Consider the following 25643-nt stretch of genomic DNA (forward strand, 5'->3'; position numbering starts at 1 on the left):
AACATTAAAAAAAGAAAAAGAAGACCGTGCCCTTTCTATGATATCATGTTGCATTTATTTAGATGAAGGTTCTTCTTCATCGTTTATTGATTTTTTTTTTAGGATCTGTATATGAGTGATTTTTCTATACAGACTTTTTCTTACCTTCTTATTAACTAATTTCTTCGGCAGCAAAACATAATGGTTAGGAGCCCAGCCTTTGGGGGAAGATCCAGAGATGAGTCTCAGTTCCCCGGCAGTTGGTGTTAATTGGGCAACGAGTACTTTCTTTGTGGACTTGGGATTAGTAACGTGCATAATCTTTGGAGAAAAGGTTCAATAGCCTAAAACAAAACCTGGCTTGTTTTCCCCTTCCTTTGCAGGTTCGTGATGACGTGTACCACAGTATACTAACAAATAACCTCCCTAATCTCCTGGAATATGGCAACATCAACGCTCTGACAAATTTATGGTATACTGGACAAATTACGAATTTTGAATATTTGACTCACTTAAACAAACATGCCGGCCGATCCTTCAACGATCTCATGCAGTATCCAGTGTTCCCGTTTATACTTGCTGACTATGTTAGTGAGACCCTTGACCTCAGTGATCCCTCAGTCTACAGGTAACTAAACACATCATCCATCACCTTTACCTTTCTTTATATGCTATCTTTGTTTCATTGAAGTCCTACTGGAATTTTCAACCATGCACCAATATAGAATGAATATACAATGAGCTCCATCTGTCCATCACAACTTGACAGTTATGAAGATTTTTGCCAAACTTGTATCATCTTTTTTTTCCCTTTTTAAGACAAATCACAGACATCTTGTCATGTTACTCCCGTGTTCTTCAGTACACATCTCCTTAAGAAAAAAGAGAATGTTCTGTTACTTGCTACGTTACAGTGCCATTACCATATCTAAGAAAATTTACAATCATTTCATGACGTCATCCAATACCCAGTCCATTTTCCTATGTCCCCCAGTATGTTAAACATGTCTTTTTATAGTTGATTTGTTTATATCAGGCTCAAAAACACCTTTCGTTGCTCTGTCTCTAAAGACATATGTCTAGAATAAGCCTTTGTTTTTTTTGTATGTGTTTTTCTCTTTTTTCCTAACATTGATTTGTTGAAAAAACCAAAACAAAACAGATCTTTTATCTTGTAGGATATCCCCCTTTCCCGCGTTAGTATTTAGCTTCTTCCTTTAGCCTCTGTATTTCCTAGAGACTGGAAGTTAGCTCTAAAGGCTTGCTTAGATTAAGGTTCAGCTTTTTTTGGCAAGAATCCTTTATAGGTGATGGTGTGAACTTCACATCGCCCTGTATCAGGAGACATATGATATCCCACTGGAGTGATGCTCAGATTGATCCAGAGGTTCAGGCTTCCACTGAACTTGTTTCTGTCATTGCTGATTATTTCTGGAGTCATTTATTTCACTAGGAGTTACAAAATGGTGATTTCCTATTCTCTCATTTCCTCCACATTTTTTAAAAGAAGACATATAAGATGAATGTGGGATATTTGTTGTGTCAGAAAGCAAGGAAACTAACGCAGTCTTGTCAGAAGGATTTGGGGGCCATATTTGCATACCCAAGTTCATTGCAACATAATTCACCACAACCATGTAGGGGAGGCAACCCAAGTGTCTGTCTGTGGATGGATGGATGGATAGATGGATGGATGGATGGATGGATGGATGGATGGATGGATGGCTGGGGGAAATGCGGTATACACGTGCAGTGGAATGCTGTTTTGCCTTAAGAAGGAGAGAGTGTCACCTGCTACAACATGGATAAGCCTTGTGGACATTGTGCTAAGTGACAAATACTGTGTGATTCCACTTCTGTGAATTGTCTAAGGTCGACAGACTGAGAAGCAGATAGTGGAATGGTGGTTGCTGGGGTCAGGGATGAACAGGGGATGGGGAGGGGGGTAGTTGCTCAGTGGGTATAGAGGTTTGCAAGATGAAAAAGTTTTAGACATCTGTTAAACAACAATGTAAATATGATCAACACTATTGAGCTGTATACTTGGGGAATGTTAGGATTGTAAATTTTGCATTGCGTGTTTTTTACCACAATCAAAAGAAGTAAAGGAATCAGGAGCCAACCATAAGTGGATCTCACTGCCAAAGATAGCACAATCTGAGCATCGGAAAGAATAATGACTACAATCGATTAAAACACATTTAAATAAAAAGAACACTTAAGTTAACAATGATACTTTTTTAAAGGGCCACCCCCCCCCCCCCAGACAAGTTTGCTGGTCACCGTTGGACCTAGTTATGGGCACCAATTCCTTACTTTTGAAATTTGTCAAACAAAGCAAAAGAATTAAGGAGCACCTGGCTGGCTTAGTCAGAGGAGCATGTGACTCTTGATCTCGGGGTCGTGAGTTCGAGCCTCACGTTGCAGGTAGAGATTACTAAGGAAATAAACTTCAAAAAAAATTTTTCAAATAAGTAAAGCAAAAGAATTAAGCATTTATCCTGCCTTTCCTGAATGATCTACATCTTAGAGTAACCAAATAGTCTTTGTTGATAAGGAAATATTCTGGTGATTTCGTTTAAAAAAGAAATTCTTGTATGTAATTTAAAGAGAAATTGACTCCAAATTATACTTGGTATATTAGAGTATTTTAATCATAACTATTGAAAAGTAGGCCTACTTCAGATAGTTTTCCAGAAATAAGATTCAGTTTTATATCTTTGTCAGTTTAAGCAACTGCGAGTGGCCTGTTACTTATCTTCCAGACATTTTTGTACATTCCTGACGGACATGTAGACATTTTATACACTGCTGGTATAAATAGATTCAATCTTTCTGGAAGGCAATTTGAGTGTGTAGCCAAAGAACTCTTCAAGTGTGCATACTCTGTTTTATCAATTTAACTTCTGGGGCTTTTTTCTTAGGAATACTTAAGAACGTGTACTTTACCAGAAAGGTTCCCACTGGGAATAAGTTTCACGAGGGCAAGAACTCTGTGCAGTTTGTTGCTGGTGATGCCTGGCCCTGCATGCATTTATCCATGTGGATAGTCCTTACATCATTTTTTTTAAGTAGCCAGAATTTAGAAACAACTTAAATGCTCCACACTAGGTTTGAGTAAACTGTTTCATGTTGCTGCCATTAAAAATGGTATTTTAGAAATATATGATACAGGTGGGGAAAAGTATTATTTTTATTCTAAATATGAGTATACATGTGCAGATAACCCAGAAAACTCCTGGAAAAGTATATACCAAAATGTTTTACCTGTGAGTAATAGTTTTATAGCCGATTTTGGGGTTACTCTGCTCATCAGTAATTTCTCATTTTTCAACCACAACAATAAGTGTTACATGTGTTCAAAAAAACCTATTTACACTACTTAGAAACAAACTGCATGCCTGGATCTTAAATATGATTTCTCCTATTTTGCGATGTGAATCTGCATCAATTCTATAAAACTTTTATTTTTTAACAATTTTTTTTTAGGATGAGAAAGTTCTCAAAAATAAAGTTAGTGTTTAGTATCACAAATTTCAATATCCCTGGGAAATAATTACCCCCCCCCCCCATAGATATATTAAGCTAAGCAGACCTGGTTTGACTTACTGAAACTTGGGCACATCCTGATGTTGATCTCGTTAGGGAGCCAGATGTTGAAACTCCAGGTGGCTGCACCCGCTGCCAGACCAGATGGCTCCTTGGCCAGCGAGGCCGCTCTTCGTTGGATGTTTTCCTCTTGCTCTTTCAAATGCCGCCCAGGGATGCTACTTGACTGTGTGGCTTGTTAGAGTGAGGATTCATCGTAGAGTTCTCTCGCCTCCCTGATGCTGCGTGAATACCAGCACAGACACGCCTACACGCGTGCAGACATGCTCTACGCTGTGAAACTTCGTGTCGGTCCCTAGCTATGAATTAGATAGCAAAATACTTACTTCACTACTCACACTCCAAATCTCCACTCGATCATTTTACACATGTGTCATTTTGGGGTGCCTGACTGGCTCAGTAGAGCATGTGACTCTTAATCTTGGGGTCATGAGTTCAAGCCCCACATTGGGCATGGAGCCTACTTAAAATAAAATTAAAAAAATTTTTTAAGTGTCATTTCTTCAATTTTCAGTAACTAGTCTAATAATCATAAAACATCTCCTCATGATCATATTTCCCGTCCAAACTTCCCTTTTGTCTTCACTGCCTAATAGGTGTAGGTCTGGGAAACGGGCACAGGAACTTCAGGGCTTGGCAGGAATCCGCTGCTCTGGGCAGCATCAGCTGTGATTCGGAAGGAAGTAGAGGAAGTGGGGAGAGGAGGAGGGACAGCTCTTCTTGTCTAGATTATTCATAAGTCAAGAATTCCTGGGGCGCCTGGGTGGCTCAGTCGGTTGAGCGTCCAACTTCGGCTCAGATCATGATCTCACAGCTCCTGAGTTCGAGCCCCGTGTCGGGCTCTGTGCTGACAGCTCAGAGCCTGGAGCCTGCTTCGGATTCTGTGTCTCCCTCTCTCTCTGCCCGTAACCCACTTGCATTCTGTCTCTGTCTCTCTCTCTCTCAAAAATAAGTAAACATTAAAAGAAAAATTTAAGAATTCCTAATATTGGTATGGATCTGTTTAGAAAAATTCTACCTCTTAAATCATGATTAAATCAACTGACTAAATCATGATTTTCAAAGATGGCTGTTAGTTGCAAAGCAATATGTGTGAGCACTAAATTAAGAGCTCAGTATTTGCTGGTCACTGATTTACTTACAGGATATGGATGTGTAGGCAGCTCAATCTTGCCAGTATCAAAACATTTCATGTTTTTCTATCGTCTCTTCATTTGTAGAAATCTCTCTAAGCCTATAGCTGTGCAATATAAAGAAAAAGAAGATCGTTATGTGGACACCTACAAGGTAGGTTTAGTTTTCCCTCATATTTTGGTAAATGAAAACTCAAGTTTTATCCTATAGACTGGTGTTTTACCTAATTTTAAATTTATAGTATTGATTTTTCTGTTTTCCCCTTCTTAAAGTGCTTTGATCGGCAGACAACTGGAAATCATTATATGATTTTAAACGTTAAATACATTCCTTTTAAAAGGAAATCAGAGAGGGGTGCCTGGGTGGCTCAGTAGGTTAAGCGTCTGACTTCAGCTTGGGTCATGATCTCACAGTTCGTGGGTTCAAGCCCCGCATCGGGCTCTGTGCTGACAGCCTGGAGCCTGCTTCAGATTCTGTGTCTCCCTTGCTCTCTGCCCCTCCCCCACTCACGCACGTGTGCTCACTCTCTCTCAAAAATAAACATTTTAAAAAAATTTTAATCACAGAGATTTTCAGGTGCCTGCTATTTGTATTCCCTAGTTTTATTTATATAATAATATCAGTCTATTTATAATGTACCATAATTCCTTATTATTCACATTCAGCAAATCATGCATTGGTTTATTAGCAGAAATTTACCAGACTTTAAAGGTTTAAAAGTATAAATTATCAGGGCACCTGGGTAGCTCAGTCAGCTAAATGTCTGACTCTTGATTGCAGCTCAGGTCCTGATCTCACTGTTCATGGGATCGAGCCCTGCATCAGGCTCTATGCTGGCAGCATGGAGCCCACTTGGGATTCTCTCTCTCCCTCTCTGCCCCTCCCCTGCTCGTGCTCTTTCTCAAAATAAATGTAAAAATTTTTCAAAGAGTATAAATTATCTAGTTCTGTAAAATTAACATTAATGGAATTCTGCTGGAAACCCTTTTAAAAACCTATTAGCCAACAGGCTGCTATCTTAAGCAGCATCAAGGTAGGAGCAGCTGGACCAGTTTTCTAATATTCACATTGCTTTATGTCACATTTCCAGAAAGATCTCTCCAGGCATCTTATAACTGCCACTCCTTGATTCTCCAGCAGTTGAAAAGGGGGCGGTGCTATGGAATCCAGGAGAAGTGACTCCAAATTTCACTATCGCCTGACTTGTTATCAGAGCCAGACAGAAGCTATGGGAGATGAGAATAGTGACAGATATTAAATATTTGGTTGAGCTTCCTACTTCATGATGGGAAGATAGGAGTAGTGAAAAATCACTGTATTCTTTATTATCTCAGTGTAACTACATTGCAGGACAGCCATAAAATGTTAAACATCAGTGCCTACGAATTTCAATAATGTGATACAGCTTTTCCATTGCCGTTGCTTTTCCACTGCTGGAGAATTTCTCTAAAGAATATAGCATTATGGCTTGAAACTCATCCATTAAAATGCAGAGTTTCTAGTGACAGTAGTTGGTCTCATTTATTGACAGCTTGGTCAACTGAGACATTAGAAGCCATTAGTTGGGAGGCAGGGTGCAGAACAGGTGAGTTTCCTGTGACAGAATGAGAGTGAAGGTGCAGACTGAGATCTGCTTCTCGAGTGGCCAGGCCTCTCAGCAGGGCACCGAGGGGGACACGGTCCGAACACAGGTGGGAGGGCAGCCATGGAGAATGGTGTCAAAGGGGTGCTAGCGGAGGATGGAAAAGAAAACCAGTGAGGCTTTTCCGGCGTTTCCTGGAGCGCTTTGCCACCAACGCTCTCTTGGTTCCCTGTTTCCTTCAGTACCTGGAGGAGGAGTACCGCAAAGGAGCCAGGGAGGACGACCCCATGCCTCCCGTGCAGCCCTACCACTACGGCTCCCACTACTCCAACAGTGGCACGGTGCTCCACTTCCTGGTCAGGATGCCTCCGTTCACAAAAATGTTTTTAGCCTATCAAGGTAAGGATTTTTGTAACGCATTTTTTTACTTTACATTCATGGTAGTTAACATACAGTGTGGTATTGGTTTCAGGAGTAGAATTTAGTGATTCATCACTTACATGTAGCACTTGGCACTCATCCCAACAAGTGCCCTCCTTAGTGCCCATCACCCATCTAGCCCATCCCCCATCCACCCTCCCCATCCTCTCTGTTTCTGTCTTATTTTTAAGGTAAGGATCATCTTATAACTACCTAAAATATCTTGTTGGGTCATTAGGGAAAAAAAAAAAAAACTGACATACTTGCTGAGAATGTATTGAGACTAATAAAACCACAGGAAAAAGAATTCTATTTATTCCTTCAGTAAAATTCTCTTCCAAAAATTTGTAGTAGGCCAAATTCTCTTGCTAATGTGTCAAATTTTAGCTGCAAATTAGACATGTCCAAGCTTATAAAAATGCCATTCATTTTCTAAAAATTAGGATATGATTCATATACCATAAAATCTACCCTGTCCATGGGTATGAAATTCACTTTTTAAAGATGTTCAATTTAATAGTTATTTCAGGTCACATAAGTTATCGCATTGGGAGAATATGTTACTGTAATTTCTTGCAAGTAACCAGTTAAGAGGAGAGCCACACCGCCACCTTCACCTTAGTAACTTTCTAGTTAATAATCTACCTCAGTGTTTTAAGTGGCAGCCTGCAGGCCGGAAGATCACCTAGAGACGCATTTACTGACTTGTGTGCAAATAGGGGACATACTCTCCTCTCAGTTTCTAATGAGAACTATGGTATGAGCTCTGTAGTTCCTCATGGCACCCACAATCCTTTGTGGAATCGTCATCCGCTCACTTACTCAACCCTTCTTGAACTTCTTTAGATATTTTTATTCATATGCAACCTCTTGGAGGAATGCATTTTTGTATTGTCTCTACCTGGCCTATAGAAGGGGCTTTCCTATATTTCTCCCTGTGTAAGGACACAGAACAAGTGTTCCACACGACAGCTGTTCAAATATTTGAAGATTATTACCCCGTCCCCTCTCTCCCTTTCAGTCCTGTTTATCCCGAGGCTAATTACCCTTAGTTAATTTGACATCAGGCTGAGAGCCTCCTGTATGCAGGGTCTTATCCCAGCTGCTGCAAGGAATACAAAAAATAAATAAGACTTGCTTACTTTCTGTACTTACGGAAGAGTTTTAAAAACTAACGTGTAAACCATCTTTTTCGCTCTAGTTTCCAAACCTGTTACTATTCTGACAATCCTTCTGGACATGTTCTGATTTGTGAATCCCATTATTAAAACGCGGCAGTCAGAACAAAAAAGAATGTTTCTGATGTAGTTTGGGACCACTGATGTGTGTAATAGAACTATTACTTCCCTCCATTTTTTTTTCATGTAGCCCAAGAATCTATTAATGTAAACACCCAATCAACTAAAATTTCTTGATTCTTAAAGATACACTGCTATTATGCTAAGTTTTCCTCATTGTATTTAAGGATGATTGGGAAAAGGAAAGGCTACTGCAGTCCCAATAAATTTCATCTCTTTAGCTTCAAATGATTTATGTTGGCATTTGAATTTATTTCTAGACTCTTGGTTTAGTCCAGGGTTTTTCACCGTGGTACTGTAGTCATTCTGAGCTGCATAATTCTTTGTTGTGAGGGCTGCCCTGTGTTACAGGATATTTTGTACCGTTCCTGGCCTCTACACCCTTGATGCCAGTGGCACTCTCCCAGCCAGTTGTGAGAACCAAAAATGTCTCTAGACGTTGCTAAAAGTCCCCTGGGGACAGAAGTGCTAGGTTAAGAACCACTAGGTTAGTACGTGCACATTCTAGATTATAGGGATTTGTAGTGTTGCTTTAAGTTAAGAAACAGCAGAGAAAGTGAACATCTGAACAGAACCCTCAGTGTGCTCCTCTTGTCCCACGGTTCCGTCTAGATGCTGTGTCTCGTCTGGATCCTGTGACTCCACCGCAGCCTTACGGGATTGCCTTTAGTTTTTCTAGATTCCATTTAGATTGCTTCTTTTTTCTCCTAAGCCAACTGACAACAGAATAGATGAGAAAGTAATAAAAGCAGTAGGAAATGTCTCAGGGCAGGGCAGCTCAGACTCGGGGAAGAAATTCCACATATCTTCTTAAAATTGTGCCTGCTTGATGCTGAGGTCAGTCTGTGACCTTCTCTCCACGAAAAGATCTGTTCCGAATTTCAGCAACTTCAAGAACATTTTAGATGGTACAACATGGTTCCTAAGAAGCACTACACAGCCGGTGTTTCTGATCAGGGGCTGGCCTTTGGCTGTCATTTAATGTTCTAGGCCTGCCCTGTGGCTACAAAGTCTGACAACTGTTGACAGTAAAGAGGCAAAATCAAACTCAGCTCTTGACTGTTAGTAGTCTGCACCAGGAAAGCTTAACAAAGGAGTGACTGTGCTTAGTTTCATTTGGATTTATAGGAAACTGTACTTCATTCTTTAGCTTAGAGCTGGAACATTACTAAAAAGCAATGCCGCCCTCCAAAAAAAAAGAAAAAAAGTAATACAGTAGTCCAGGGGCACCCGGGTGGCTCAGTCAGTTGAGTGTCCGACTTCAGCTCATGTCACGATCTCACAGTAGTTGAGTTCGAGCCCTGTGTCAGGTTCTGTGCTGACAGCTCAAGAGCCTGGAGCCTGCCTCAGATTCTGTGTCTCCCCCTCTCTGCCTCTCCCCTACTCCCATTCTGTCTCTCTCTCTCTCTGTCTCAAAAATAATTAAACATTAAAAAAATAATAAATAAATTTTTAAAAATTAAAAAAAAGTCCTCATGATTAAAGGTAGAGGAATAATTTTGTTTTCTGATGGGGAAAAAACTATTTTACCTACTTGAACTTTAATTTTCCTTGTTTATTCATTCATTCAATAATTAAATCATTTTCAGGCACCTATACGCGCTAGTTGTGGGTGATACCCCAGGCCCCTGCTGTTATGGGACTTTAATTCTGCTTGGGTAGACAGATAATAATCAGTTAAACAAATAAATGATATAAATTCATCCAGTTATATGTACTAAGAAAACATAATACAGATTTAAAATAATATGGTCTCATGTATAGAAATATTTCCTTTCAAGAACATGAATAACCTCTTTTAAACTGTGGAAAAACAAAACGACCATCACTTTCATCTTTTTGAAGTAGCAGAAGTAAATTAATTGTAACAAGCTTCAAATGGAAAAAGGTCTTTGTGTCTTAACTGCATCACTTGTATTTCTTTGCAGATCAAAGTTTTGACATTCCAGACAGAACTTTTCATTCTACAAATACAACTTGGCGCCTCTCATCTTTTGAGTCCATGACTGATGTCAAAGAACTTATCCCAGAGTTTTTTTATCTTCCAGAATTCTTAGTCAACCGTGAAGGTATGTAAATCATTTCTGATTTATATTTCTGTGCCTATTTTATAATTTTCTAAAAATAAAAATTGCTTTTTAAAGTCGTACAATTTGAATCCCCAAATAAGAGAAATACTTTTATTTATCAAGTATATGATTTTATTTCCAAGTGAGCTCAAAAATTTTAAGTATTTTAAAGGACTAAATATGTGTGGAAAATGGGTAACTTTTAACTGTTAAGGGTATTTGTAAACGTGTATTTTTATTTTGTTATAGAAATTGCTTTATTCTTTTTTCGGACTGCAAAGGCTATAATATGCTCATTATTTTTTAAAGTTATGAATTTATTGGGGCATATGGGTGGTTCAGTTGGTTGAGCATCCAACCTCGGCTCAGGCCATGATTTCACCGTCCAGGAGTTCGAGTTCCACATGTCTCTGTGCCGGCAGCTCAGAGCCTGGAGCCTGCTTGATACTCTGTCTCCCTCTCTCTCTGCCTCCTCCCTGCTCATGCTCTGTCTCTCTCTCTCTCAAAAATAAAAACATAAAAAAATGTTTTTTTTAAGTTATGAATTTATTGAAAGCACAGTGTAAGTTGCCTAAAATCTCAACAATTTTATGAGGAGTGACCAAGTTAGAAATAAAACACCCTAACCAAAATCATCTAATACCAAAAAGGGATAGTAGAGGATAAAATCAAATTTTCTGTGATGCCAGGGACCCAACAATCTTGCCCAACCATACCTGTTTTTTAATAGAAGATCAGGTAACCATTTAAGAGATGTTGGTGGGTCATTTTCGTGCATTACTTAATTCCATATTTTTGTGTGACCTTTAGGAATATATGAAATTGATGGTCATAGCTTTAGAGAAGTTCATGTTAGGAAAATTACTTGGGAATTTTATTCTATACTAACTAGCCTCTCTGGAGCTGTTTGGAGAATCATTAATAAACCCATGCTGCTAGGTATCTGGAGCACGTTTCATAATGTTGCCCAGATGAGAAGCCGCCAAGAATGGTCAGCACCTGCAGTTTGGGACTCCCTTAAATCCATGCTTGTTTCATCTGTCTGTGTATGTTTCAGTTATCTATGGCCCCATAACAAATAACTCCAACACCTAGTGCCTCAAAACAACAATAATTTTATTATCATTACAGGTTTTGGAGGTCAGAAATTCAGGAACAGCTCAGCCCAGTGCTTTTAGTGGTTTTGGCTGGGTGTCTGCCTTCAGATTACCTGGAGCTGGACCAGCCAGGGAATCAGAACAGCTGGGGGCTGGAGGACATCTCTCTTTATGTAATCCCCATGCCTTTCCATGTGGTCTCTCCACGTGCACTAGTTTGGGCTTCCTCACAGCATGGAGGGCTTGGACATTCTACCTGGCAACTCAGGGTTCCAAAGGCGAGTGTCCCAAGAGAGACGAGCGGGAGCTTCACGGCCTCTTCCAACCTCGAATTGGTGGTCACGTAGTGGCACTCCTACTGCAGTCACAAGTGCCCGCCCACATTCGGAGGGAAGGGGCTCAGACTGTGCCACTTGATGGGGGAGTAGCAAGATCCGGGAAAAGCATGCAACACAGCAAGTGCTGGTATAGCTATTTTTGGAAAATATGGTTTGCTGTAATGTACGTCATGTTATTTCCTATCAGCACTCCCATCAGCCTTTCATCGTACTTTCAGTCATCTGCTCCGTGTGATGTGTCCCCAGAGCATTTGACAGGTGGGAATGATTTGGGTTTATGCAGACCCCCTGCTGCTCAGCCCCTCCCCAGCTCAGCCCTCGGGTGCCTCTTTCACTACTGTGAAATCGGTAAATCCCTGCTACTTCTCCTGAAGCTGCTCACACAGATTCTGCAGTTTCTTGGCCAGTTGTCTTAAATCACTGCAGCTGTCTGTAGGATGAGCTGAGCTTTTGGAGAGGGCTCCCACCCGCACTCCATGTCAATTTATATAAGCCCTTGGTTTATATTGCACACCAGATCATTTCAAAATACTTCCAAACTTAGCGACTATCCTTCTATCTGGTTTCACAAGATCTAGAAGGAGGCAGACAGCAACTTAATTTTATATGGAGCGTAATCAGCTTTGAAGAGATCCTTTTTCATTTTTATTCTGTTATGGTGTCCACATTTTCTGTCCATAAAATGTAGCACAAGAACATTTCTTTAACATTTCTTTCAGGACAGTTTTTTAAAATAAACACTTCTAAGATTTTTGTTTACCCTTCCAAACAATTAGAAAACAGCTTATCTACATCATAGAAGAACGCTCTTATTCAGTGTGTAGGCATAATTTTGGTGTCCATAGGAATGCTTAGTAGAAATCATATCTGGACAGACCTCTAGTCTTACCATAAAGTTAATAGACAGTTCATTTAGGAATGTGCATACTTTGTATGAGTTGCATTTTTTTTAAATGACAGAATGCTAATATTTACTAAATAAAGTCTTAAATTTACTATGATGTTAACATCAATACTTAAGAAATGCTTATACAAAGCCTCAATTTGATTTTAATCAAGTTTATAATGGAATAGATATTTAAGCACGTAATACATTAGAAGTTTTGATAAGTGGAATATTGAAATTAGTGGGCAGTGATTTTCTGCTGTTTTTTTCAATATGATATAAAGTGGTAGAAGGATAAAGTTGGAAATCTGAAATTTAATTAGGATAGCATTCACCCACGTGGCTCTATCAGTAGGTAAGTAAGTAAATGAACAATGATGTTACTATTCTCTTTGCCTCTGCTTTTCCTGGTGATAGGACGTAATGTCTGTTTCTGGAAACTCTTAAGACCCTGCTCAGGCCAAACGAAGCATGCTTTAGGGAGATAAGCATTAATATTAATCTTCTCTTCTAGGTTTTGATTTTGGTGTGCGTCAGAACGGTGAACGGGTTAATCACGTCAACCTCCCTCCTTGGGCACGTAACGATCCCCGTCTTTTTATCCTCATTCATCGACAGGCTCTAGAGTCTGACTACGTGTCCCAGAACATCTGTCAATGGATTGACTTGGTATTCGGGTATAAGCAAAAAGGGAAGGCTTCCGTTCAAGCCATCAATGTTTTTCATCCTGCTGTAAGTGGCTTTTTTAAAAATATGCATTTATGTAAGGCAGAACCTGAATGAAGGGTTAGCTGTTAGGCTGTTTCTTTAAAATCAAAGAGAATTAGCAATAGCACTACACTTTTCAGGTTTTATATTTCGCCTCTTTAAAAATAATTAAGAAAAAAAAAGACGCTATCTATTGTGGGTTCCTCAGGACCGACCATCCCCAGGTTAAATGAGGACTTAAAGACTCAGTGTATGGTCATACTAACAGTTATTACAGTGATAGATACAAAACAAAATCAGCAAAAGGAAAAGATGTATAGGGCAAAGCTGGAGAAGACCAGGCACAGGTTCCCAAGAGTCTTCTCCCAGAAGATCACAAAGAACACACTGACCTCCTCCAGCAACACGTGTGCTGTTGTCTGCCGGGGAAGCTCATTAGCGACTCAGAGCCCAGTGTTTATATTGAGGGCTGGTCATGTAAGTACTCTCTCTCACACGTACTGAAATCGCAGACTCCCGGGAGGAAGGCAGGTGTTCAGTATAAGCACATCGTTTGTGCAAACAGTTGAGGCACAGTGAGCCCCTCCTATGAGTTAGGAAACGGCAGGAACTCTCCTGAAACCTGTGTTCCCTTTTAGCAGCCAAGGGCCAGCCTTACCACGGGTCTTTGCAAGGAGAGCAGCTCAGGCCTGCCACGTTAACTCTTTCCTGCACACTATCCTACATGTGCATTCTCTTTTGAAATGGCATCATTTTTCCTTAATACAGAAACAATATTTGTGCCTCATTAGAAAAATGTATAAAATACAGACTGCAAAAGGAAGATGTTTAAAAATCAACTTTGAAATCGCTATCCAGAGATAAATATCAAAACCACCTTCCAGACTTTTTTTATACATATATATCATTCCATTTATATTATACCACTGTTCCATAGGATGGCCATATAACAATAATTTATTTAACCATCCCCTATTGTTAGATATTTAATTAGTATCTGTTTGCTATTAGAAATAATAATCCTGAGAGGCCCCTGGGTGGCTCAGTCAGTTAAGCGTCCAACTTCAGCTCAGGTCATGATCTCACAGTTAGTGAATTCGAGCCCCACGTCAGGCTCTGTGCTGACAGCTCAGAGCCTGGAGCCTGCTTCAGATTCTGTGTCTCTCTCTCTCTCTCTCTCTCTCTCTCTCTCTCTCTCATAAACATTAAAAATAATAATAATAAAAAGAATGACCATGCTTAGATAGGCACTTATAACAAGTATTTAATCCCTTGTGGTGGCAGTGGTGGTGAGTGTTGAAGATTATTTAGTTTCTGAAGAATCTTTGAAATTTTATTTTGGCATTTATAGAAACGTTATGTCTAGATATGTAATGAAATTGGCTATGCATGATTAAATGCTAAAAGCTACACTTCACACGTGGGTCTGCACAAAACATGACAGGTCTGTACCCAACTACTGACAGCTAAGAAGGCAATGCATGTTGCTCCCCATCCGACTCTCAGAGACAACAGCAGGAAGGAGAAAAGTGTAGCATTCTTTACAGTAAAGAGCCTGGAATTTTCACCACACTTGAACTACCTGCCAACATCGTACTTAACTTCGTTTTTGCCTTTTCCTCGATATCACTTTAACGAATGATTTTTTTTCCATAATTTAACATTATACACAGTCTTTTTTTCCCCAACACTGAGGAAGAAAGAACAGGACTGTGACAAATCCTGAATTTTTACCCCACTTCCAGTCTGATTATTGCCCGAACCCCCCTTTCTCTCCAGCTTCATGTCCTAAAAAGGGTGACAGCATGGAGGACACCACCCTCTCTACCATGTTTTAGTCAAAATGGGATACTTTGGCTCTGTTTCTCATCCGGTCTTCTGCCTCCTGCAGAGGAGAGTGAGCGGTGCTCTGGCCTCCACTGACAGCCTCACCAAGATGGCCCAGGGAGGCCGAAGGGACATGGCGGCTCATCACAGCCCTCTCTCCGCCAACTTCTAGTCAGTTTCAGTGTGTGTGAAAACCTCCAAAGCAAACGCAGGGACAGGAAATCAGGATTAAATTGATCCTCTCCAAGGTTGCATAAGGCATAGATGTGTTGCTCTTGAACTTACAGGACGGAAATCAAAAAGACTTTGCTTGGGTTTCAATGATACTAGTGTTCAAAGTCCTGATTCTTCAGTCCAGGAAAACAGGAGGCATATAGACCTCAAAAATCCAGGCTCCTTACTAAGAGAAAATATGCCTCAATAGCTGAGATCCATAGACATCTCCAAGATGGCATATGTGAGTAAAGGGAATGAAAAATTCTTTCTCCACCCTTCAAGGTGCTTCCTGCTGGAGTAGGAACTAAATATACATGAGACAGCTTAACAGGAAAAAAAAAAAAATCCAAAGTTTACTTATGTGCACACAGAGGCTCAAAAATGAAATTAAGACCCAGGCAGGCAGTTTTTACACTTTTTAGACAAAGGGACAATAAATCTGTGAGGGATTAACAAAACAAAGAAAACCTAACTTTGGGAGCTTCAATTAGTAAGGATTTCTAAACAGAATTTGGGCTGGGGTAGTAGGTTAGTAAAAAGTAACAAGAGTTGTTTATGCAACCTTCTCCACTCTAAATTTCCCATCTCTGGTGATAAGGATGTCTCTTTACTTCCTGCTACTGGAGGAAGCTCTCAGGGGGACAGAGGAGGGTCTGGGTCTCCTTGCACAGCCGGTCTCTTAAGTAACTTTTATTTAAAATAATCAGTATGCCAAAGCAGCCCATCTTGGGGCAGCCTGCCCTTGGCCCCTACCTGAGTTAGCAACAGAAAACCATCCTGTGAAACCATCCATTGTGTCTTAGGAGAAGAGGAATCAAAACCTTTCTTTGAGCATATTAATGTCGAAGAACAAAAGAGTATTGGATATCACATAATTTCAGGCTGATACAAATGGCTTTGAACTTCTAGTCCTCATTTCTACAAATTGAGAAAATTGGGGCAGGGCAGGGTCCTCCACTTTTCTTCTGCCCCTGTGTTGCCATAAGCTGAAAGTTACGTTGTCTCCCTGAAATGATTTTGGCTGACCTCTTGACTCTAGTTTTCTGACCAATATCTGACAGGTGGTTACAGAAAAAATACGTCCACTTGCTAATCTGCCTGTAGAAGCTGTTATTTTGGATCAGCTTAATTGAACATCCTGGTTATATTTTCATGAGTCCTCACTGAGAGACAAGTCCAAAGAAAAACCTCATTTGGTTTTCTTTTTTTTTTTTTAATTGGGGCATAACTGACATGTAACATTATCTTAGTTTCTGATGTACAACATAATGATTCGATATTTATATAGATTGTGGAATGAGCACCACAGTCTCATGAACAACCATCGCCACGCATAGTTACAGAATTTTTTTTCTTGTGATGAAGACTTTTAAGATTTACTCTCTTAGCAGCTTTCAGATATGCAATACAGCGTTATTGACTATAGTCACCGTGCCGTGCATGACATCCCCAGGACTTATTTATTTCATAATTAGAAGTTTGTGTCTTTTGACCACCTTAACTCATTTCACCCCCACCTCCTCCCCTTCACCTCTGACAACCACCGATCAGTTCTGTGTATCTATGAGCTCAGTTTTTTTGTTTTTTGCTTGTTCATTTGCTTGTTTAGATTTCACATATAATCGGTATCCTATGTATTTGGCTTTCTCTGGCTTATTTCACTTAGCATAATGCCCTCAAGGTCTATCCATGTTGTCACAAGATTTCATTCTTTTGTATGGCTGAATAATATTCCTGTGTGTGTGTGTATGTGTTTGTGTGTGCATCACATTTTCTTCATCCACTTATCCATCAATGGACACAACTTGTTTCCATGGCTTGGCTGTTATAAATAATGCCACATTGAACATGGGGGTGCAGCTAGCTCTTCAAATTAGTGTTTTTGTTTTCTTCGGGTAAATACCCAGAAGTGGAATTTCTAGATCACATGGTACTTCTATTTTTAATTTTTTGAGGAACCTCCATACTGTTTTCCATAATGGCTACACCAATTTACATTCCCATCAGCAAAACACAAGGGCCCCTTTTCTGCACATCCTCACCCACATTTGTTTCCTATCTGTTTCATACTAGCGACAGGTGCGAGGTGATATATCATTGTGGTTTTGACTTGCATTTCCCTGACGATGAGTGACGTTGAGCACCTTTTCATGTGTCTGTTGGCCATCTGGACATCTTCTTTGGAAAAATATCTATTCAGATTTTCTGCCCATTTTTAAATCAGGTTGTTCTTCGTTTTGTGTTTTGCTGTTGAGTTGTAGGAGTTCTTTGTATATTTTGGATATCAATCCCTTCTTAGAGATATGATTTGCAAAAATTTGCTCCTATTCAGTAGGCTGCCTTTTCATTTTGTTGATGATATCCTCTGCTATGCATATAAATGAAGTCTTACATTCTTTGATCTTAAATTAAAAATCAATTTTATAAACATACACAATTAGAACCCATCAATCCAGATACGTAATTTTATTCACTCATTCAGGAACACTGATTACTTCTCTTCTTATCTCATCAAGACCATTAATAATTACTAACTGATCAAACACAATTAAAAGCCATTTCCATTGAAATAGAGAAGAGTAAACTACTACCTGGAGAATAAAACAAGTTGTTTCCCCATTGGTGTCATTGCCAATCTCACTCTGTATATACCACCTCTCGTTCCCTTTTACTCTTCAGACGTATTTCGGAATGGATGTGTCTGCAGTTGAAGACCCTGTTCAGAGGCGGGCCCTAGAAACCATGATAAAAACCTACGGCCAGACCCCTCGTCAGTTGTTCCAGTCGGCCCACGCGAGCAGACCCGGATCCAAGCTCAACATCGAAGGAGAGCTCCCTGCTGCCGTGGGGTTGTTAGTACAGTTTGCTTTCAGGGACACCCGAGAACAGGTCAAAGAAATTACCTACCCGGTATGTCATTTGAATTTTAATAGTATTTGGCAAAAACTGATCTGACTCCAGAGATATCAGGCCCTCTCCCCAACTCCACGGACACCCCAGTGAACAGGGCCTCAGCCTGTGAGCCAGCCAGCCAGTGAGCACAGGTGCACACCATTAACAGCGCCGCTGTGTTCGGAGTGAATGCTGTGTCAGTGACACGAGAGAGTGCTTTGGGGAGCTCCGCTCAGACGGCCGGCTCCCAGAGGGCTATTCCCAGGGAAAGCCTCACAAGGCAGGGGCCTCACAGGCACCCGCACACCAGAGGAGGGGAACCGTCCAGGACTGGAGAATAGTCTGAGCGTGGGCGTGGCAGGGTCTTGGTTATCATCTTCCACCAAAAGTACCGACCAGAAGCATGAACGTTTGGTTCACAATTAAAGCAGAACCTTACGTGTATCTTTGGCCCCACCAGACTGTGATGACGAAGTGTTGCCTCTTAAAGTGGAAAATAGGCATAATTTGTCCTCTGAAATACAGAAGTAGAGCAAACAAGCCTGAAGAGAAAAATGGATTCTAACCCTCAGCTAAATTCCTCATTATCACAGCAGCATAAGATGGGAGGCTGTGAACTGTCAAACGTTGTAAAGGTTTGCAGCAGAAAGCAAAGAGGCGAGGGAAGGAGGTTGTGAGGGTCCTGGACGTGACGTAAAGCGGCGTGTCTCCAGCTACAATAAACCGTGACCCAGTGTAAGGATGGTCTTCACAGACCTTGTTTTGACAGTCATGTCTTAAAATAAGGTTCCTTAAATCACTAAATGTAGAACACAAATAGAACGCATGGAAATTCTAGGGGCGCCTGGGCAGCTCAGTCGGTTAAGCGTCCAACTTTGGCTCAGGTCATGATCTCATGGTTCATGAGTTCAGACCCCACTTCGGGCTCTGTGCTGACAGCTCAGAGCCTGGAACCTGCTTCACATTCTGTGTCTCCCTCTCTCTCTGCCCCTCCCTGGCTTGCACGCACATGTGCACACGCTCTCTCTCTCTCAAATATAAACAAACATTAAAAAAAAAAGAACACCTGGAAATTCTTTATACGCATAGCTCACATATATCACATATGTGTGTTGAACACAAACAAAAGTGATACAACCAGTAAAATTCAAATTGAAAACATCAGTATGATGTTTTGCCAAAACCAGATCACCAAAGTTGTGTTTCATAGTTGAAAGCTGTGTTTTTTGTTTCATGTTTATTTGTCAACGTAACCCTTAAGACTTTGAAGCCTCACAAATCACTGTAATTATCATTACCAGGGTCTGTGTCTTTCAGTGGAATCCATTATTTTACCATGTCAAAATAATTTAATAGTACATCCCTGAAAAGTAATAAATGCGATTTCATCTACTAATACTTAGTGTTAATCAGCTGTTTGCAGTTGGTACATAGATCTGAGCCGTATATCCGCTTGCAGTGGGAACGTGGCACCCACCCGCCTCGTTCCCACTGAGGACCCACGTGTCCACCATTCTCTTCAGCTGGGACGGCCTGTCCCCGGACAACAGCCCCACTCTGCTCTCCCAGTTCTTTGAGGTGTTGCTCAGATGTCCCCTCCTCAGTTCCCTCATTCCGTATCTATGACAGTAACCCCCTCGTTCCCTGCTCTCTTCCCTTTCTCCGTTGTTCTTCCTAGAGCTTCACCACCTGCCATATTGTCTGTGCGTCTGTCTGTTTCTCGTCTGCCCCTCGGCCCAGCTAGAACCCAGCTGCATGCGGACTGGGGCCCCATCTGTACTTTCATCCCTGCATGTAGTAACAAGGAACACAGATTTCCATATGCTAAGCATAGAGCAGTAAAAAGTAGAATATAATTCTTGCCTACAAAGGGCTTATAATCAGGTTGCTTACTCTTTGTTTAGAATTTCAGTTAGAAGTCATTCTCTCTTTACTACCTTTGACTTTTTCCTTTCTTCTTAGAGCCCCCTGTCGTGGATAAAAGGCTTGAAGTGGGGGGAGTATGTAGGCTCTCCAAGTGCTCCGGTACCTGTGGTCTGCTTCAGCCAGCCCCACGGAGAAAGATTTGGTTCTCTCCAGGCTCTGCCCACCAGAGCCATCTGTGGATTGTCCCAAAATTTCTGTCTGCTGATGACATACAGCAAAGAACAAGGTAAAAGAAAACATTCTCGGTACCTCTCATGAGATTTGACTGTTTCCAGCTCATCTGTGCTATTTTATTTCTCAGTCTTGAGTCCATAGTGAAAATCTTTCAAATGTGTGGTTATTTAGTGCAAAGTAGGAATTAAACATACCACCTGGCGGGGGTGGGGGGGAGGGATTAAATGCAGTGCCATTTGAAATAAGAGGAGTCAAAGCCAAGAACAAGTATATTGTGGTTATGCTCACAAGATGAAAGCATCCATTATAGAAATATATCTTTTGAGGCCCTTGAATCCCAGAAGAGACTAGCAAATTAGTACCTCAGAAGGTATAGTCATGAGATTCAAACAAATAAACAAAACAAAACAAGGAAGTCATGATAGCCTTGAAAATAGGTCTTAAAAACAGGTATGCCTGGAAAGCAATTCTTGTCTCAGCCTCTGTGCTCTAACTCGCTAACAGCAACACATGGAAAAGGGCTGTAATTACGTCATGGTTAACGTAATTAACCATTTCGTTCACTATAAAAGAACTCTCCCTACTTACTAGGCATGAACTCTCCCTACTTACTAGGCACGGGCTTTGGGCACTAGAATGAATGCCTGGGGCGCTCATCTGTTCGTATCAGGCGTGTGCAGATTTACCTAAAAGCCAGCGTGTGGCCTAGATAGACGCCTGTTGACAGTCACAATGTTTGTGTTTAACATTATTTTTGATACACCGTGCTCCTGGGGGTCCGTGCAGCTGGCTTCCAGCACGTGCAGCACTGCGTTACGACCGAGGTCACTTAAGGAAATTAAGTCTGCTGGCTGGGCCACAGTTCTTTTAGACTTACTCTTGTCTGTATCAGGGAATCAGTGATTGCCTTTATGCTTGTTTGTAATAAGAGGCTGCATATCATTTTATCTCAGTTTAGTGAATTAGTAGGGTAAGGCAAATCTGTTTAATCATACCTACTGTAATATCAGCAGTTTATTTTCACGAGTATGTTACAATTAGTTGTGAGGTGTGTTACAAGTTAATTTGCTGCTAATAATACTTAAAGTACCAAAGTGTGTGAATAATTTCCCTTGAAGAATTAATTAGAGTGGATTGAAGTTTGTCTCCGTTGAGCAGAAGAGAAAGGGCTAGTGTTACCGCTTAGCACGGTGAAATAAAATATGTCAAATATGGTCGTCAGTCTACCTTATTTGTGCCATTTCAACCAGAGCCCTTAGTGAGTGTGCCCTTAATAGCTGTGTTCATTCAGATTACGCTTTGTTTCCTTGTGAAACACGTCTGGGATTTGCTGGCATCTAGGTGCGTGCGGGGAATGCCACAGACCTGGCCACAGCCTCAGGAGGCACAGCGCCTTGAGTTTGTGTCCCAGCTCTGCTACTTAGCAGCTGTCTGACCTTGGCAAAATTACCTAAACCTTCTGAATCCTGGCTTTTGAGCCATAAAATGGGAATGACAGAAAGATTTACCTCACAGGTAATTTGCTGTAAGATTAAATGAGATAATGCGGGTAATGATGAGCACAGTGCCTGACTCCTTCTAAGTGCTTAGTAAATGTCCATCAGGCTGTAAGCGCCCTGGGCCCAGGGACCGTGTGCACTCACCGCTGCACCCGGCACGCAACAGCCCAGTGCTCCACAGCGGCCTTGCGGGAGCGAGGGCTCAGCTTGCAGATGAGAGTTCGGTCATGTGCTAACAGCTGCGTGGTGTGGCGCACCCTTGCATCAAATAACTGTGTGGTTCTGCTAAGCTCTACATGCATAACACAATGTAACAACTAAACTGAGATCCTTTTGATGATCTTAAACCCAGGATAGGCCAATTACTTGTAAACTGTGCCTCAGAAGTGCCTGAGATGCTTTTTTTCAAAACATACTTGCCTGGGTCCCATTTGAGCCAACTGTTATCAGCCTCTGGGGCTTGAGTCCAAGCCTGTGCATGCTGAAAAAGCCATTTTCTTACAAACTGCGATTTAAATTTCACTATTCTAGGGGCGCCTGGGTGGCGCAGTCGGTTAAGCGTCCGACTTCAGCCAGGTCACGATCTCGCGGTCCGTGAGTTCGAGCCCCGCGTCGGTCTCTGGGCTGATGGCTCAGAGCCTGGAGCCTGTTTCCGATTCTGTGTCTCCCTCTTTCTCTGCCCCTCCCCCGTTCATGCTCTGTCTCTCTCTGTCCCAAAAATAAATAAACGTTGAAAAAATAAATAAATAAATTTCACTATGCTAATTGGTAAAGGAGAAGTTTATTTTTCTTAAAAAAAAAAAAAAGGTGGTGCCTCTTGTAAGTGCTGGAATGAGAAACTTGGGAACGGTCATATTACATATTTCATTCACTGAACACTTGGTTTACTGAGTACCCACTGCATGCCAGGCATTATGGTGGAATTTGAGAGGCCCTGAGACTCCCAAAATGTGGTTCCTTTCCCCAGCAGCTTATATTTAGAGCAGCTTATATTAAGTGAGTATATTCCAGTTCCTTTATTGCAAAACTGATGTCAACATTTGGTATTATAGTCAACAAAACAAAACCAATCTGTGAATTACATTTTCACTGTGCTATTGATTCTTTCAACAAATATTTATTTGTTTTATTCCTCTATATGTGGGCTCATTATATAGGTGCTGCAATAAATAAAGCACATTGTCTCTCCGAAAGGGACTTGAGCAATCCAAATTTCAGGCCAGTACCGGGTATGGCATTTATGCTGTATTACCTATATTCAGCCCACCAACAAGAATAGATTTTGAATAGTACTGAAAAGGGATGTCAGAATGTCCAAATCTTTATCCTCCAAAGACATAAAACTATGTTGTAAAAAAGAGAAAACAGAACCTTTTTAAACCAAAGTCTGCTATGCAAAGTCCTTGCACTTGACAGGAGAGAATGAACCCTTCCTAGGACAGGTATTGCTTCTAAGGTAGCCATGTTCTCTTTCTAATATTGATAGTTGTCTATACTGATTCTTCAGCAGGTGGTATCTACAAAGTTATTTAAGTAGTATCTAGTTTATATTTATTTATTTTTTAAGTTTTTTTTTTTAATGTTTATTTATTTTTGAGAGAGAGGGAGACACAGAATCCAAAGCAGGCTCCAGGCTCTGAGCTGTCAGCACAGAGCACGAGGCGGGGCTCAAACTCACCAACTGTGAAATCATGACCCGAGCCATGACCTTAACCAACTGAGCCACCCAGGCGTCCCTAGGTTTTTTTGTTTTTTTTTTTTTTTTTTTTAAGTCCAAGTGTCATAGAACATGAATAGAGTAAGCCTGACTATCATTGTCGTTTATAAAAATTCCTTAACAGATATTTTAGTACTAAATCAAATCCCAGCCAAAGCATCACAAGTGAAAAAAAAAATAGAGTTCTGCTCTTAGAATCCCATTAGCATTAAAGGAATAAAACTAATTTAAATCGGTCCATCTTATGAATATAAGGGTGATTTGCACTGGAAAGATACTATGTTCTGCTATGTAAACTTCAGCTTTTAACCCGCCATTCTGGGGGGCTGCCGGTAACAGTGGAGGGGTGGCAACCGGGTACTTTTCATTTCTCCTTCTCCAGGTGTGAGAAGCATGAACAGTACCGACATTCAGTGGTCAGCCATCCTGAGCTGGGGATATGCTGATAACATTTTAAGGTTGAAGAGCAAACAAAGTGAGCCTCCAATAAACTTTATACAAAGTTCTCAACAGTATCAGGTAAACTTTTTTATGAAGTACTTTATAATACTGATTAAACACAAAGCTTTAAAAAGGAGTCAGACCGGTAGCAGCTGGTCTTTAATATTCTGCAGTTAACCCAGCCCAGAAGCTGACGATGCTGGACTTTTCCTTGTTTCCAGCACTCCGGTTTCCCAACCATTGCTGTCCTGACTCTGTCCCCAGCTTCTGTCTTCTCCCCAGTACCTCACAGAGACAGTGTTATAATCACCGAGTCAGCGTCAGCTGTTGGAACAAAATCAGCATTGCTTCCTTCTCAGTGTTCGCTGTCTTTTGTCACTGTGTCATTTTCTGTAGCCAGAGTGCCATCTTCTCTCCCTGGTTTTTGCAAAATACACTGGGCGTTTAGGCATCGCGATGGGATAGAAGGAGCACTGGGCCCAGCGAAAGCCCTCTGATCCGTGTTAGTGTCCCAGCTTGGCTATTTCCTGTGTGGCCTTCGGCAAGTACCCTCACCTTTCCAAACTTGAGGTTCTTTCCTCCTCTTTGAAACTGGGGTAATGGGACTCCCCACTACTCTCTCATAAAGCTGTTGTAAAAATGTCTCCAATTGTATATATATAGTATATATACTGCATATGTACACACACATACGCACACACACAGACAGGCACACAATACTGCCACAACTTTTTCCCATAGAAAATTGTACGTTAAACCCTCTTTCTGTGACTTTCTTTCCGTGGGAAATTCTTTTGCCATTTTCTGACTTCCATTATCTACATAACACCTGGTGCCTATTCGTGTGTCCTAACATTTTCTCATTCCCTGGGCACGTGAGAATGGAGTAAGCTGTTTTGTGGGGATTTTTGGCAGTGAAAAAAAGGAGAGCAGTGACTCCTTTGCTTAACCCTCAGAATACCTGAAGAAAAGGTCATGACCTTTTGCTTCTGGTTACCAGTAAAGTAACAAAAGTAAGTGAAAGGACAATGAAAAACAACCTTATTAGAAATTTTAGTAAGCACTTGAGCGTCACAAAATTAATTTCTATCACGTAAAGTTTGGCACACAAGCATATCATTAAAGACAAAAGAGTACCGTTGTAAACCCTTTTAGCAAAACAGGATCGTCCAGATTCTTTTAGAAAAATACTGTGTGATGAAGAACTTCCGGTCAAATGGCTACCTGGATGAGAGCGCCATATTTTATCTTCAATCTTAGACATATATCGTTCCCTCAGCAGTTCCTTAGCTTGAGAAAATTCGTCCCGGCTGTTCCCGTCTGACGACTCACGCTCCGATCTCACCTCCACGATCAGCGATCAGCATCCTCATCATCAGAGATGGGAGTCCTGCCATCCCCTTGCCTTCACCTTCTGACTGATCTCAGAATCGTGAAACATAGTCCCCTGTCAGTTTTCTTCTCTTTTCTATTATCAGTAGAACATGAAAAATTCTGAATTCCCGACTGTGTTCAATGAAAGCTAAAAGCAGACTACAGAAATGGTGTCTCCGGCCTTCCTTTATGTTTTCTTGAAAGATGACAACACTCTTTGGACAATGCAGTGAGAAGACCAAAGGATGACAATTCATTTCACATCCTACATTATCCTTCCAGGAGATCCATCATTCTTCATTTTCTTGCTTGTTTTGTGTTAGCATCGTTGGGAATAATTGATGAAATAACTCCCACAGTGATGAAACAGCAAAGTGTTTTGAGCCAGAGGGAAGATGAAATTACTAAAACCCTGTAATTGTAACTTAGGTTTATAAAAGAGTTCAGCAGACCCATA

The 25643-nt window shown here is 41.0% G+C and overlaps 1 protein-coding gene across 10 annotated transcripts in view; it reads left to right on the forward strand.

The window, feature by feature from the left end:
* The window catches only part of LYST (lysosomal trafficking regulator), a 194302-nt gene that overhangs the window by 152208 nt on the left and 16451 nt on the right, over positions 1-25643 (forward strand). For all 10 annotated transcript variants that reach the window (XM_086679617.1, XM_086679619.1, XM_086679615.1 and 7 more), the window contains 8 exons: positions 363-607; positions 4809-4875; positions 6547-6703; positions 9951-10091; positions 12927-13144; positions 17843-18073; positions 20018-20207; positions 23754-23890. In XM_086679617.1, coding sequence (XP_086535743.1) covers positions 363-607; positions 4809-4875; positions 6547-6703; positions 9951-10091; positions 12927-13144; positions 17843-18073; positions 20018-20207; positions 23754-23890 — 1386 coding nt within the window. The remainder of the gene's footprint in view (positions 1-362; positions 608-4808; positions 4876-6546; positions 6704-9950; positions 10092-12926; positions 13145-17842; positions 18074-20017; positions 20208-23753; positions 23891-25643) is intronic.

This window comes from Puma concolor, chromosome D2, assembly GCF_028749965.1.
Source record: "Puma concolor isolate L17-30 chromosome D2, mPumCon1.1.hap2, whole genome shotgun sequence".
Classification (NCBI taxonomy): Eukaryota; Metazoa; Chordata; class Mammalia; order Carnivora; family Felidae; genus Puma; species Puma concolor.